The 17,988-nt window shown below is 31.9% G+C and overlaps 1 protein-coding gene across 1 annotated transcript in view; it reads right to left on the bottom strand.

Moving 5' to 3' along the window:
- Positions 1-11,257, bottom strand: part of LOC143065040 (calcitonin gene-related peptide type 1 receptor-like) — an 85,195-nt gene extending 73,938 nt beyond the window's left edge. Inside the window, exon 1 of the mRNA XM_076238337.1 lies at positions 11,085-11,257. Coding sequence (XP_076094452.1) covers positions 11,085-11,202 — 118 coding nt within the window. The 5' untranslated portion in view covers positions 11,203-11,257. The remainder of the gene's footprint in view (positions 1-11,084) is intronic.
- Between the last annotated feature and the right edge of the window lie 6,731 nt (positions 11,258-17,988).

Here is a 17,988-nt window from a genome sequence, read left to right as displayed (position 1 = left end):
AAAAATGATGGTGCTTTTCTGAAATTAATACAGAAAGCACATTAAAAGCTTACAATTTAAATTGTTGGCATTTTTTCAGTATAGACCAATATAAGTAGGTTCTTCATATTTAAGCCTTGATGACTTTGATCGATGCCACTAGTCTAAATGTCACATGTTAAGTTAATCGGTAAGATAAATTCACCACCACACTATGTAAGTTAAAACATCTCGTGAAGGAAAACAAAAATAAAATTTGTAATACGTGTTGAAATTTAGACACTAAAATAATTATGATTGTTATTCGGGCTTCACAGGGGATATTGGCTCACATATCTGACGGTGTCATATATCCCTACCGCCTGGTGGCCTACAAGGTGTTAAACACGGACTAGGCATACGATCTCGTTACCCTATGAAGATCCTGAATAATATGTAATATTCATTCTCTACATAGAAAATAAAGGTGATCGCATTGTTTTGTTTAACTAACAAGGCGATTTACTTCATTAAGTGAATTCTGTTATATCGTAGTTGCAGAATGTGATCGATGGCTTATTCTAAAATAAGTCGCTGTTTTAGATTGTCGACTATATTAAGACAGATCTTTATGACAATTAACGACCACAACATAAAACAGGCTAGAAAGTCACTCGGAAAATACCTGGGATACAAAACTGATTAAAATATTGGCACCAAATGGAATCAATGAAAAGGGGTAGTTCAAATTCTGTAGTGCGTATTAGTGCAGCTTGAATATGTTGTTTCATGTGGGATGTTTACAGTCTTACCTATTGTAAATACTAAATTTGCATGAACCTCCAATATTTTAGAGTTGTTCAAGTCTATTTTTTTTTTCTACAAGAAGTTTTTTTTTCAATTTTTAATGTATATAATGGTCAAGATTTCTATCAATCTGAACATATCGAGACGCCATTGTACAACAGACTGTTCTGCTTTTAATCAATTATTATATTATGTTTGCAAAATACAGGTTTTATTATAAATAAATTATGTTGTAATTATAAAAAAAAAGTAAAATCACAAAAATACTCAACTCCGAGAAAAATTCAAAACGAAAAGTCCCTAATCAAATGACAAAATGAAAAGCTCAAACACATCAAACGAATGGATAACAACTAGGCCAGTGATATGAGAGTTTACATTTTTAATGCACCTACCTAACATACGGCTAAATTATATATCACTGGAAAGCTAAGAATGTGTATTTTCTAAATATCCCGGTCGTCAAAAGAAATTATGGTGCAATTGTTCTTAAATCGGGGTCAAGGGTCATGGGTGCAATATCTATTTACGGATACATCCAGTAGAAAAATCTAGTCAAAACAAATGCAAAAACGAAACAATAATATAGGAATACTGTATTACTGTTTGAAAAATATAATTCTTTCATAGTATTAATTAATTTTGGTCGATTTTAACGGTAACGTATGTTACGCAACTACTAACGTTTTCTCTAGGAGTCTTTGAAAATCAACCATTAAGCCACACACATGACTGTACATGTATCTGTAGTCACCCTGGCATTATCTTAATCTTACAATGCTTCCATATCAACTGATTGCACGTATTTACAAACATATATCTGCAAATGTAATATAAATAATCCGAAAATAAATATTTGAAGCAAGGGAAAAATATAACATATGACGTATTTTTAAAAAAGTCCTATTAGTTTAAACATATTTTATTGTCCAAAAAAAAACAAACATTGACAATAGGATTGGACACAAGTTTTGCAACTTAGAACGTCTTCTCCATTACATACAAATAATACATATCCGAACAAATATGAAATACATAATAATAACATCATAAACAATATTAATATGAAGACATGAAATTAACAAGAATTTATACGACATGGTTCATCGATTCCTAAAAGTCGAGTTGACCGTAAATTTTTATGAAAGACCTACCTAAAAAGTCCTATGATGAACTGTACATTGAAATGGAGGAACGTCTGGTCTCCTATTAGTTTAAAAGCCTGCCAACCACCTCAAGATCAGACAACAATAGGGCAGATTTTCGTTTATCATTGTAGTGCAATATGTTGAGTCTGGATCATACCACAATGTTAAAACTTGTGACACTTGAAGAAGGCCATTTGTTGAGCCGAAATATTTGTCAGCACGATTTAATAACAACATTTTCGTATTATAACATCTTATATCAGTACCGTTGTGCAAATCTTTAGACTGATATATATATCATATATATATATATATATATAAAATTTAATTTTGGATGTAACGCGTCTTCTGATTGGCTGACGTTATTTTGTTATGAGCCCATAGACATAATTTAGTCATGTGACCGTGACGTCATCAACGTTTTTTCATGGTTTTCTACGGTTTAAAATGGAATTTAGAATTAAATTATAAGAAATGACTGTAATATTTTTTCTGTCTATTCGAAATAACATAAAAAATGTGGTGCACACTGTTAAATAATCCGCTACGCGCGTTATTCAGTGTGCACCAAATTTTTTATGTTATTTCTTCATAGACAGAAAAAAAAAAAATATATATATATATATATATATATATATATATATATATATATATATATATATATATATATAAGTACGTCTGAGTCACTGTAGTACGCCGCTAGATTAAAACTGACGAGGAAAGGTAACACACGGCCAGCGAAAGCTCTTTTTTTGAGAGCCCAGGTGGTCGTGTGGTCTAGCGGGACGGCTGCAGTGCAGGCGATTTGGTGTCACGATATCACAGTAGCATGGGTTCGAATCCCGGCGAGGGAAGAACCAAAAATTTGCGAAAGCAAATTTACAGATCTAACATTGTTGGGTTGATGTTTAGACGAGTTGTATATATACAACTCGTCTAAACAGCAACTACAACTCGTCTAAACATCAACCCAACAATGTTAGATCTGTAAATTTGCTTTCGCAAATTTTTGGTTCTTCCCTCGCCGGGATTCGAACCCATGCTACTGTGATATCGTGACACCAAATCGCCTGCACTGCAGCCGTCCCGCTAGACCACACGACCACCTGGGCTCTCAAAAAAAGAGCTTTCGCTGGCCATGTGTTACCTTTCCACGTCAGTTTTAATCTAGCGGCGTACTACAGTACATGATATATAAGGCATGAAGATGTTATTTTTGACTCTTCACATTGAATAATCCGCGAAGCGGATTATGTAAAATGTGAAGTCAAAAATTAATTTTATGGGTCAATAAATTCAAAATAAATTATTGCCATTCATTATAAATAAATTTCTATCAAAAATAAGGCTCAAAGAACTTTTTATATTATTTATATTAACAATAACAACGTACACACATGTTGGTGTATGAATACACAACGTCAGAGTGGGCGTGTCGCCATAAAAATTGACAACATTGAAAATAAAACTAATACTTTTAACCAATCAGAAGATAGTAAATTCACCAAATTTATTTATTATAAAATGAGTAAAGTGCTACTAGTATATTTTTACCAACAAATAGACAATTTTGATATAAAACATCACAGGGAGAATATGATCACTCATTGTACGTCAAACTGAGTTTGATTTTACTTTGATCGGCTGCCGTGTATCTTGAGATATCTAATTAATCAAACAACGCTTGTCACAGTACTTTGTTCCTCTAAGTACGCTGGTTATGACGTTCGACTACTTTAGCATTGGTATACTTACTTTTTCACCGCTTCAAACGAAGGACAAGGTTATTCTTATATTGAACCTTTCATTTGGCTTCTTATGTTAATGTTCCGTTATCGTATACTTAAACTTGATTGAAACGTCGGACCAAACGGATGTCGGACCATTTAAGTGTAGGATTATTGCGATATCGGAATATCAAAGCTTCATTTTAACTTGTTATCTCATCATTTCTTATCGGTCAATATATTCATACAAAAACCACTTCCTTGGCATGGGCATATATCAGTACAGCAGATGTTTTGCTCATAGCGGACACAAGATCTACTACAGATTGATTTTAAAATTGAGAATGGACATGAGGAATGTGTCAAAGAGACAACATCCCGAACAAAAAGCAGACAACGGCCGAAGACCACCAATGGGTCATCAATGCAGCGAGAAACTCCCACAGCCGGAGAGGTTTTTCAGCTGGCCCCTATACAAAAATGTATACTAGTTTGAAGTGATAATGGACGTCATACTAAACTCCGAAAAATACACAAGAAATTAAAATCAAAAATCATACAAGACTAACAAAGGCCAGAGGCTCCTGACTTGGGACAGGCGCAAAAATGCGGTGGGGTTAAACAAGTTTTATGATATCTCAGCCCCCTATACCTATACCTTTGCGTGAACAGATCAAATCTTGTAGAAAGTTGGATGACAACATATCAGTAAATATAATTGGCATCGGACCGATGTTGCCTTTTAGCCAACCAAAGTCACACGGAGAACTTTTATTTGTCATGAGTTAGGTCGACACTATCTTGGATAAAGCTTGACCTCCAGAAGAAGAAATAATACCATGTAGAATGTATGCCCAGGTGTGTCCATATATACGGTGCATTTGTTATGATAAACCTAAATGAACAGGAGTGAAAAAAAGTCTCTTCATAGATACTATATATATATATATACTTTCTGCTAAAGCCATACATCTAAGAACTTTGTCAATAGGTATATCGAACTCTTTATTTACTGCCGCGTATGCGCCATCACCCAAAAGACAATACAGAAATGTCACAGTTTTAAAGCAGGTGGCATAATTTCAATTGAATGATCCAGTGAAATGTCTTCAGATAATGGATATCCATCTGATTGGATTACAACTTTACCTATCTGCTTCCGTAAAATACTAGCAGCTGCATAAAGTATTTGCAACCAGTTTCGCAGTCACTGCTCAGATCTTTAAATTTGACAGAATGTATATCACAGTCCATTTCAAACGGTAAATTGTCTGTCTTTACGGCATCCTGGACATCTTAATAGAGCTACTGTATACAAACTTGACGTACCTTGGCCTTGTTGAGGCTGTATACATGTAACTATAAAAAGGGTTAACTGACAAGTAATTTGATGTGTTCTAAAACGGATAGAGCGTAAAAACATTTCATAAAAAATAAATTGTAGATCCGAAAAGGTCAGGATTATGAAAATTTTCGTATAAAATGTCAAATATTTAGAAGGAATGCAATAGCATGCGGACTTACAGTTGTAAGTATTGTTTTTTAATATTTTAAGAATCTAATTCACTTAATTATTCTGCCTTTAAGAAGAGATACGCCTTATTTCCTTTGCTTGAAAAACAAGTCATACTTTTATAATTTTCAAGTAATTTCTGAAATAAACGTCAATTTGTCAAAAACTGCACCGTACAATTTGTGACGACCGGGCAAAAATCAAAGATTAATAATTATTCTTTCATTAAGGCATTTTCGTAGACATAACAACATGTACACATAATATATATATAAACACTGTGTACCATACTTTACGATAATTTGATACTTGTTTGATGCAAGTAGACTTAATGATATAAATCACTTATAATGTACTTCACGGGTATTAAGTTTTTTTTAGGTTCATAAAAACAACATACAGTGTCGAATGGAGCATATTACAACTAGTAAAATTGTAAAATAAAACTTGATCAAAGATGATTTCTCTTACATATTATGCAAATTTGCTTACATTGCGCTATCTACAAAATCTAAGATTACTAGTTTCAGACTTTTCTTAATTTATCTGCAGTTTCGATTTTGGAAAACTTAAACATTCAATATATTGATAGACATATAGAAATGCTATGTGGACAATCTATTTTTATAATTGCTTTAAATATGAGTTAACTGTGTGATAATTCAAGCATTAAAGCGGATACCTTTTCACTTTAACATTGATGTATACTGAATATTAAGTGATGCAGTTAACAAAGCTTGTGAACAATTATTGATGTACATGTATTAAAATTCAATCGTACAATCTACCATTAATGCTAAATATACATTTATCCCTACTTTATATTGTTTGTAATGTGAATAAAAAATCACAACTTCAAGCTTAATACTTTGAATATTATTATTATTTTGAAATTGTTCTTATTTCGCTTCACTACTTCTCCTTGAAGATACATGTTGTCTGCAGATAGCAACTTAAAAAAAACCTATGATGCAATTTATAACAAGAGTGCGCATGATGAAATTGATGATTAAATTTATATTAAAAGTCTGTTGTATGTAGGATTTAATTATCCGTATAAATTAGGTCAAGGTCAAATGAACCATACAAGACAAGATGAACTCCATTCCGATTGACTTCATTCACTAAAAATAGTTAAATTACTGTAGATTCATTACTTTTGGTTGGATTTTAATTTTCGAGGAGTTCGTGTGCACAGGTGATTCACGAAATTAAATGTTCAAGTAATGACAAATTTTTTATAGGCGTGTATGCAAGTTTCGGCAAAAACAACGAAATTAAATATCCACGAACATGCAAATTTTCCTTAATCCACGAAAATTGGTACCCACGAAAATTAATGAATCCACATTCCACAAGAAAATTGAACATACACAAATGAACTTTAAAAATAAGGCCAAGGAAATATCAACCCTGCAAGACAACATATACATCATACAATATTTCCATTCACAAAATATAGCTGACTTATTGCGGTATCTGAAAAAGGACACAGCCAAAGACACAACCATGCTCTCGTAACACTAATAAATGAAAGATCAAGGTCAGACGAACCATTCCAGAAAGGCATGTAGACCTTACAATGTTTTCGTATACCAAATTATCCCCAGTTCCTAAAAGTATAGGTGTTATTTAACAAACAAGAAAAAACAAAATTGAATTGCCCAATGAATCACCAAAAAGACCAAGGTCAATGAAAACTACCAGGTTGGCTTATTGCATATATATAGTATCTGCTAAACTGACAAAACCATGAAAACTTATCATTAACTAATATTATTGAAAAATGATCAGTTGATTCCTGAAACAATAAATATAGTTGACATCTTGCTTATTATTATTTGTTGGATACCATTATCATGGGTTTCGTGGGATCAGGTGAACCACGAATTTAAATGTAAAACGAATTACAAATGTTCTAAATTTTGTACACGTAAATCGGCAAAAGCACGAAATCAAATATCTACAAAAATGCAATTAACTCATAATATTTTACATGACAACAAGACCTAACATTTTTAAGCAGTCACTGAACCATTGAAATGAGGTAACTACGATAAACATATGACAGACGAAAATTTCGGAACATAAGGTATCTGTTTGCAAGGTTTGAAGCATCTAGGTCTTCAAACTACTAAAATAAAAAGCTTTATACAAATAGTTCACGCCATCGTCGCAGATGTCGCAACTGGATTGTAATTTATATTTTTGTCGAAGTCAATACAACCACAACTATTCTTGTCCTACTTGTACCTTTCCAAATTAAAACCATATACCTATTACACGGAAATCGTTTTACTGGTTAAATTTTTATTTCTTTGGATCCCCCTCCACCCCCCGTACCCCCGATTTTCAGATGAAACGCCATGACATACCCAAGGAGTATTTTATTAATTAAAGGCAACTGTAGGATAACGCTATTCAAAAGTCAAAAAATTAATGAGAGAAAACAAATCCAGGTTACAAACTACAACCGAGGGAAACACGTCAACTTAATTCAGTCAACTTCGGATGAAGAAAATGAGTCTTTGAAGTTTCTGTAAATGTCTTTTGTAAACACAACAATAGTTAATTAAACCTGGTTTTAAACCTAGCTAGACCTTCACTTGTATGACAGTCGCATCAAATTCAATTATATTGACAACAATGTGTGAACAAAACAAATAGAAGTAATAGGTAAAAAATGTCAAAAATAGGGGTACAGCAATGAACATTGTGTTATAATTTTAAGCACTCTAAAAACAAACAAATATGTAACAAAGAAGCACAAAAAGGCATATATACAAGCCACATTAGGAAAACTGAAAGACAAGAATACAAAAATCAATCATAGCACAATAACAAAATGACGGGATGTAAAGGTACAGAGCCACGTCATATGTATCAAAGACACACAAAGAGGCATATAGACCGAGCACAATAGCAAACATGAAAGACAAGACTACAAAAAATAACATAGAAAATTAACACAGTGAAGGGATGCACAAGTACAGACTCACGTCAAATGATTATCACCAAAAACACACTAAACAGCAAAAGGAATATTCGTCAAGACAAATAAAGGAATACTATAACACTGGGTTAAAAAATCAAAAGTTTTGATAGTACAAAATGTACCAATTTCAGAAAAAGATCGATATTTACAATTATCAAGAAGTTCTTCAGAGTGTTTTTAGAATCAACATATAGTTAATACCACTACGCGAATAAAATATTAAAGTGCATGTTATGTAATAGTTCAAGCAACAACACTTTTAGCACGGCCTCCGAGAATTTACTAAGGGCCAAAGTTTAACTATTAAAGCTACTTTTACACACATAACAGTCAAACCAGTTTAATTGTCAACAAGATAATTTGTTACTATATAGAAGGTGATAGAAATGTAGCGTGAAAGTTAACATAAAAGTAAAAATACATTTTAATCTGATATAAAATCCAATAGAATTTTGCTTAACTCAATATGTTTTTGTTACGACACAGTTTTGTTATGGAAATTGCTGCCAAAGAGGTTTTCATTTCATTAAAATTTTATAAATATTCTGCATTGATATGTCACTGTTTGTTATGCAAACAATGATATCAGATTTAGGAACTTTGTAAATATGAAGAATTCTCTTTGGTAAGATTTATTTGAAATATGACATTCACATTGTTTGTTTTAAAAAAATATATATCTACAAGACATATGATGTATCAAATCGTTACTAATGGAAATAATAAAGTGGTGCTATTATCCTAAGACATTTAATGACAACTACAAGTGTCACAAAATAATGTTTAACACACATTATTTTCTTCGGAATTTCTTTAATTTGGTTCGTTGTTTGATAATATTAAGTTTGTTCCGTTTTAATGGGCTTCCCTTATTGAATTTAACTAAGAGTTCGCTATTTGTCATTCTATAACAGATGTTATTTATGTGGGAGAAAGTGTAAAATTAAACATATTTAACATGGATATCGTATACCGAATAAAATTATATAGATTATTTGTCGACTTCATAAATGTTTTGACTTTTATTGGCTTCCAATTGGCTTATTAGATATACTGGTAATATTATTCTTTTATGTATTATAGTCCACTACAATTCCATCGTCAAAAACCTTTCATTGAATGAAGACAATATACTAGAATATACACTTTGCTGCAGTAAAACTAAGCGTTTGTTCATTCAATAACTATCTTTTAACAATCACAAGCAAACAAATGAACAATCGTATTGTTCCTTAGAATAGACACAGTTGAAGGGCAATGGAGTTTACTATCATGATTACTACGCAAATAAATTGATTTGAATGCATGTTTGTGTAAAAGAGGGACGAAAGATACCAGGTGGACAGTCAAACTCATAAATCGAAAATAAACTGACAACGCCATGGCTAAAAATGAAAAAGACAAACAGACACAAAAAGTACACATGACACAACAAAGAAAACTAAAGAATAAACAACATGAATCCCACAGGTGCTCCGGAAGGGTAAGCATATCCTGCTCCACATGTGACACTCGTATAGAGGGCTCGAAATACATTCCTGGCGATTATTTTACTGCACGTGTGGAACGAAAGAAAATACACTGATTCAGATCACAGGTAATGAACAATATATGGATAACATTTTATTTTTCTTTTTCATTCCCTTTGTGCTTTGTGGTGAATAGCTTGGCGAGATTGCTGCTTTACTGACTTGCTGATATTTAAGACATACACTATTGAAAGTGTAGGTTATGTGATATACAATGGATAAGCGTTGATTCTTGAAAAAGAAATCATAAGCCCGGAGGGCGAATGGTTTGTTTTTCATGAATCAACGGTTATCCATTGTATCTATAACTTAAACTATTGTGTTAATGCCTTTTAAAATTAACGCCTATTCTTAATTAGAAGGTATTGTAAGTGAGTTTAAATAACCATATATTCGTGTCAAACGATCCATTACAATAAATTAAATATCAAAATTAAATGGTTAAAAAATACAAAAATATATTATAACACAACACGTCTGTCCATAAAGATCTTCATACTAGCAGTCATCTGAATATTGTCTGTTTTTTCAAAATAAGATATATTCGAACTTATTTCTATTAAAATTGAAAATGAAAATGAAGAATGTGTCAAAGATAAAACAACCCAACAAATAACATATATATAGTGCATATAATAATGAAAAAGAAGATGTGGTATGATTGTCAATGAGACAACTGTCCACAATAAGTGTGTTTCCGAAATGTTTAACAAAAAGCACATCATGATTTTCTAGCATAGTCATTTACAAACTAACAGTTGTACATGTAGTTATGTAGTAAAACATTAAATCATTAAATGATATGGTGCCTAACTATTTACAAGTTAATAAATGATAATAAACAAACAAACTCGCTTTTATTACACAAAATTTCTACAATAACATACTAAACAATAATATAAGCTAACATTGTTGGGTTGATGATTAGACGAGTTGTATATACATAATGTACACAGCCATGTATCATCATCATTGCTGGTGATCCGATGGATAAATCTGTTGTAGAGTTGTCACTGGCTCAGACGTACTTATAAATATAATTATTTTCTGTGACTGTATCTTACATTAATTTGTAGGATCCTTTACTATAGATAATTTAGCTGATCTGTAAAAATAACATCTTCATCCCTTATATATCATGTACTGTAGTACGACGCTAGATTAAAACTGACGTGGAAAGGTAACACCCGGCCACCGAAAGCTTCATTTTTATGAAGCCCAGGTGGTCATGTGTTCTAGCGGGACGGCTACAGTGCAGGTGATTTGGTGTGACGATATCTCAGTAGCATGGGTTCGAATCCCGGCGATGGAAGAACCAAAAATTTGCGAAAGCAAATTTACAGATCTAACATTGTTGGGTTGATGTTTAGACGAGTTGTATATAAATAAATATAAATATATACTCACCATCTACTGGATAGTCCTGTTTTAAAATTGTTTGGTCGCAGTAGGTTTTTGCTTTTTTTATACTCCAGTCATAAATCTGGTCAAAAGTAAGATCTTGTTTATTTGTACCATTTTCCATTGTTCTAAATTGTTCTAAATTAAAAAAGTGTGAAATAATTGATCACATTACATGTTTCTTTTATTTAACACTTGTTACTTCAACAGCTTTTAAAATTATCTCACTGAAACACATCATGCTTACAACTATAAACATTAAAATACATTTTCTACATTTTATTGTATTTTTAGATCTTAAACTACAGCAGATTGGTGAAATCATTCAACCGTATAAATTGTAATTCTAATTTACATTAGTTGCTAGTAAAGATAAAAAAGAAGTCTTTTTTGTAAGTAATTATGTTATTTAATATCTTCAATCATCAGAAGCGTAATCTAGTATAATGTTTTATCACGTTATAAAGTGTAGGTTATGTCCTAGTGTTATTTACAACCATTTTTACTCTACATATATGTAGAAAATTAGTCAAAATAAGACAATAATATCTTCTTCCAATCAATCAAAGTTAAATTCGCAGTTTTTTATTCAAATAGTGCTCAACCAAAGCACTTTAACAATTTAAACCCAATTTTAAACAGTTCATGTATAATTTGGTTGACAGAATAAACTGCTGATCAAAAGCGGTTCCAGTCTACAACTTTTTTTTAAATATTATTAATTTATTTCAAGACCCCAATAAAATGCATTCGCTTGAGGAAGAAATATAAATTAAATTATCAAAGTTGAAAATGTTTTAACGTTGGATGGCTCTGTTTCCTATAAAATGATTGTACACGGAATTTTTATATATATTGTAAAAAAATCCTTCAACTTATCAGAATCATTAGAAATGCACAGCTATTGAATCCAGTACTCTAATCCGCCAAACGATTTATAACATGCAGTGACCTTAATCGTGAGAAGTCTCGTGAATAAAAGAAAGAGATACCCCGTGTTCACTTGAAAAAACTGAGTGCTAATTAATTCTAAAAAAAAAAAAAATGTACACCTAATTATTTATTATATATTCTTTATTCCAAAAGCAATACTGCTTATAGGTATCAAGTACAATAAATATTACATTAAATATAATAAGCAACAAATATTACAATAAGGTAATTCATTAATATGCAATTAATACAATTGAAAACAAATGTAGGAGAATGATATTAATAAGCATTATTTAACAATCTTAGTTAAAGTGTGATATACACATTCAACGATTACGAATTTTTTCGGCAATACATAAATACTTTCCAAAATTATTAAGTTCTTTTATATTACGAACAGATAACAATAGTATAAGTTTAAATACTGATGGATTTCTCCAATAATAAGGTTTGATATACTTCATACGAATATCTTTGTATCCAATACATTCCAAAATAAAATGATATTCATCTTCAACAGAATCACAGTTGCACACATTACATATTCTATCGTTTCTGTTTATATTTAAAAACCTTCCAGTTTCAATGTTCAAATTATGTGCATGTATACGATACTTGCTTATTAATGATTTATATCTAAAATTAACAGGTCTACTCAGATAAAACTGCAAACCATGACTGTCATATATGTATTTGTAAAACAGACATTTAGAAGACTCCTCAAAAAATGACATTTCTTCAGATATAAATCTATCAGTAACACGCTGTTTGAAATCAGCTATAAAAACATCTACATTTAAAACATTTTGTGTCAACCATGATTTAAGCCATAATTACATAACAAATCTCGTATTTTACATGACCAATTCAATTTATTTTTACTTTTTACATTGCTAGCCTCCAGCATTTCTGCATAACAATTTTTCAGAATACAATTGTCAGTGTTTAACAATTTACACCAATATTTCATCATTTTACAGTATCTTTGTACATACATAGGGACTCTACCTAGTTCAAAATACACCATGTAATTTGTAGTACTCTTCTTAACTTTCAAAATCCTCTTTAAAAAATATAAGTGAAGAGTTTCAATGTCAATTGCTTTATGATATCCCCAAACTTCGCTACCATAATTCACTATGCTTGACACATATGTATCAAACAAAGACAGTAGTGTTTCTGTATTAAAAAAGTCTTCTTGAATTTTACTGAATAAACTAAAAACAGCTTTTTTACCTTGATTTGACAACATTTTCTGAGTATTCGTAAAAATACAATTATAATTTAACAGCATAGTTATTAAGAAACTGTCATTATTAAGTTTAATTGAAAATTAGAACCTAATGGAAAAGATATATATAATAAAAACATCGCTTTATCAATGCGCTTATTTTTCACGTGTTATATTATCCTGGGTTGATTTTTTGTCAAGTTCGCCATCAGTAAACTTCGGCAACTAAACCCAAAAGTAAATTTGCAGTTATATATCCATGCATACATTTAATAATTTCCTAAACATTATAATATGAAGAAACTCGTTTCATATGATTTTAAATAAGTGAAAGGAGATGCCACACGCTAGTAAGTCATTCACCTAATGACATTAAAAACAAATTGAACTATAGAGATCATAGTACGCACAAGGGTAGGTGTCTATCAGTTGGGAATCTAATGTAAACATATTACATCTTTTGCATTGTTTTCCCCTGCATTGCAAACAATGCATAAAACTACTTTAAGTTATATGAAACGAGTGAATGGTGAAAAATAATGTTGATCCAAATCTTGAACCAATGCATGCATTTATCATAAACTATGTATTCTATGCACGATTCAATTATTTTTGATACATTCAAAAAAAAATTCACTCGGTTAATGTTGTTTTGAAAATATGGCAGTTAATTAATGGCCGAGGTTTACCGATTGTCGACATTGTAAACAATCAACAAAGGCGAGTGGATATGCAGGTAAGCACTTGTATAACAGGTACAATAAGATATAGTTTATTTCGATGATGGAGCGATAGTTACGTTTGTTGACTCTTTGGCCGAGTTTACTTAAAACTCTAGAATTAACTTGACTAACTCGGGTTTCTACAATCCGAGTTAACCCCTCTAACCCCGGTTTCAACCCTCATTGAACCAGGGTTAAACTCAAGAAACCCTTGAATGACGTCAAACAAATCAGATCTTTTCGTTTTTAATGCTTAGTCAGGGCCTTACCCTAGAGCAGTTGAGAGTTGTTCCGTATAGCAAATCGAGTGCGTTCACGGGATACTCTTGAAAATCTGAAGTGAACTCTAGAGTTTCAAGTGTAATCAGCCTGGCTACCAATTTGGTTTTCCCCTTCAGCTTGCGTATTGCAGTCACCTGATTTTTATGAGAAAGGTCACGCTGAGGTAACTGCACACTGAAGAAATGTCTGCGAATTGTTGTCTGGAAGCAACAATTAAAAACAAATGTAAATTTCTTTTAAATTCAAACACATAAGTTTAATAATAAAAAATAGCCATTTTGTTAAAAAAATTCATATACATCACTTATTTCTATATGAAGATTAATATGAATTTAAGTTAAGAAATCGAATTGTAGTACTTATTTATAGTTGGAGAAATGGAAAAATCCATCCGTTCGGAACAAATCTTCATTTAATTTTCTACTGGATGTAGCCAATCATCTTTATGGACATACAGCTTGATCAGAAACTTCAGTTAAAAACAAAAGAATATATTTATAAGCAGCAATTATAAACAGTTTCGAAATTAAATGTACCAAGCAGATTCAATACTTTTATAACAATTTGCCGTAAAGATTACCATTTTTAAATTTCAGTTTTACAAGCTTCAAATGCAATTACTAGTATTTCGATAAATATTGGAAATTAATCATGTACTTGCATTGATTTTTTATACATGTACACATGAATACTTTCTTTAAAATGGACGATAGTTGTTGATAGATAACTAATCGGTCCCGTCAGCGCCGTTAATTAATATAATTGATGTCGTCGACTTTTTAATACAAAGAGTTACTTTTCTTTTGTGTTCGCGTCCCCAGTTTTGTCACTGTCTTACAACATTTCAAGCTCTTAATCGTCTAATATACACCTTCCGCGAGCTCTTAGTTGATTTATACATTTCATGACCTGTCGATTATTATTTTCACTTAATGTGTAACACGAATAATTGTAATCGATCTCTACTACTTGTGAGGTATTGTAGTAGTCAGCGGAATATAAAGACTGAATCATTCAGACCTTGGAGTCATAAAACTCAGTTGTAGTACCCATACTGCAAATTATAATAATCAAAATGTAGAATTTTATGTAACGAACATGTTTTAGTGCTCCGTGAACTGAGCAAATTTTTATGACTTAAATATCTGGTTTCGCGGTCTGTTGTATTTCTGATATCAGTTCTTCATTAGCAAAATTCGTTTATAACGTCAAATTTTGATTATTTTCATCTCAAATTTCCTATTGTGACGTAACGTAAAAAGACTACTATGCCGATGATAATGCATGGCTGATGACACCAAACATTCGTTTTTTTTTCAGATGATTTAAATAGAAGGATTAATTTTCACGTGGAACTTATCGTATTATCTCGAGTTATGCGATCGTTACACACTGGTTCGAAATCGTTTGATTCGCGACAGGTAGTAATATAATAGACCACTTTCGAGTTCATCCGTCACCGGAAAAAACTCGTCAATTATACACGCCTTTATGACGTCATTTACCAGATAGAGGGGGTCGCCTGTATCCCTGCACTATTTACGTTCATCAAGCGTCTTGGTGATCGTCATTGTGCAGGATAAACTAGAAATAATGGTTGTTCTGTAGGTACTTAATGACAATTCCCTAATGACATCAATGCTGATAGTCAATTTTGATAATTCAATTTGTCGTATAATTCGTACAATATAGAATTATAGTTTTCCAACCACTCGCTCAACATTGGAATGGAAGTGACGACGCCCCTAAACGCACAAATGACGTTCACTAAAACCAGAGTTTTTGACGGAAATGCATCGAACTCGAAAGTTGTCTATTGACCGACCACGTTTTGAGTATTTCCCTACGTCTCGGAATTTTTGTCGCAACAACATCCGATTGCTGAACTCCATTCCGAAAGCTGGTTTGTGTAATGGTCTGAAAATTGGATCAACTCGAACTCGTCAGATTGTAAATATACGATTTTAAATTTTAAGAGGGTTTCTGTATACACAGCTGATAAAAGTATGACAATCTGGTTATACGAGAGAAGCAGAAATAAAGACCCCAAAGGTAAAGAACTGGGATATCTCATTAATATTCTAGTAGGCTTAAAACATCTGTTAAAACTCTCTCTCTAAACTTTTTGTTATTTGGATGATTAATTCTGATCCGATTCGTACAAACCATTTTTACTCAAGACACTTGATTTATTAACTTAAATTTTCAGGGAGATGAGGGAAATAGTGTTCAATCATACAAAGTCTTTAAAATAAGCTGGTGTTACATTTTCTTTGTATGCTACAAGTGATAACATAACAAGAGGCTCTCAAGAGCCTGAATCGCTCACCTTGTAAACAATGCCTTATTGAACATATTGAACCATGCCAGGCAAACATGTACAGCTAACAATTCTTCAATATTACAAATATATATGACTTACTGTTTATAAATAAAGAAAATGAGACCAAAACACAAACACTTAAAACTTAGCAATGGACTGTGAAAATGAGGTCAAGTTCAAATAAAACCTGCGTAACCGACATATAGATCATAAAATATTTTCATACACCAAATATAGTTGACCTAATGCATAAAGTATTAAAAAAAGTTAGCAAATATGATGAACAAATTGTGAAAAAATTGTCATTAAAGGACAATAACCCCTTAAGGGGTCAATTGACAATTTTGGTCATATTTAACTTATTTGTAGATCTTACTTTGCTGATCATTTTTGCTGTTTACAGTTTATCTTTATCTATAATGATATTCAAGATAATGACCAAAAACTGCAAAATTTCCTTAAAATTACCAATTAAGTGGCAGCAACCCAACAATGGTTTGTTTGATTCGTCTGAAAATTTCAGGGCTGATAGATCTTGACCTAATGAACATTTTTACCCCATGTCAGATTTGCTCTAAATGCTTTCGTTTTTGAGATATAAGCCAAAAACTGCATTTGACCCCTATGTTCTATTTAAAGTAAGGGCGGCCATGTTTTTTGACGGATAAAAAATCGAAGCACACACTTTGTGCAGGATAATCTAAGGAACTATCATGCTAAGTTTCATCCAAATCCATTCAGTAGTTTCAGAGGAGAATATTTTTTAAAGTTAGCAAATATGATGAACAAATTGTAAAAAATTGTCATTAAAGGACATTTACCCCTTAAGGGGTCAATTGACAATTTTGGTCATATTAACCTATTTGTAGATCTTACTTTGCTGATCATTTTTGCTGTTTACAGTTTATCTTCATCTATAATAATATTCAAGATAATGACCAAAAACTGCAAAATTTCCTTAAAATTACCAATTAAGTGGCAGCAACCCAACAATGGTTTGTTTGATTCATCTGAAAATTTCTGGGCTGATAGATCTTGACCTAATGAACATTATTACCCCATGTCAGATTTGCTCTAAATGCTTCCGTTTTTGAGATATAAGCCAAAAACTGCATTTGACCCCTATGTTCTATTTTAAGTAACGGTGGCCATGTTTTTTGACGGATCAAAAATCGAAGCACACACTTTGTGCAGGATAATCTAAGGAACAATCATTTTAAGTTTCATTCAAATCCATTCAGTAGTTTCAGAGGAGAAGATGTTTGAAAAATTGTTAACGACGACAGACGACGACGACGACGGACGCCAAGTGATGAGAAAAGCTCACATGGCCTTTTAGGCCAGGTGAGCTAACAACTCGGATCAGTTTAAAGACAACTCGGACCACTTTTTAAAACAAATCAGTTCATGTTTTAAAGA

Source organism: Mytilus galloprovincialis, chromosome 2 (assembly GCF_965363235.1).
Source record: "Mytilus galloprovincialis chromosome 2, xbMytGall1.hap1.1, whole genome shotgun sequence".
In the NCBI taxonomy this organism is placed as follows: Eukaryota; Metazoa; Mollusca; class Bivalvia; order Mytilida; family Mytilidae; genus Mytilus; species Mytilus galloprovincialis.
The sequence above is the reverse complement of the archived record's forward strand: the minus strand, read 5'-3'. Positions and strand labels throughout refer to the sequence as shown.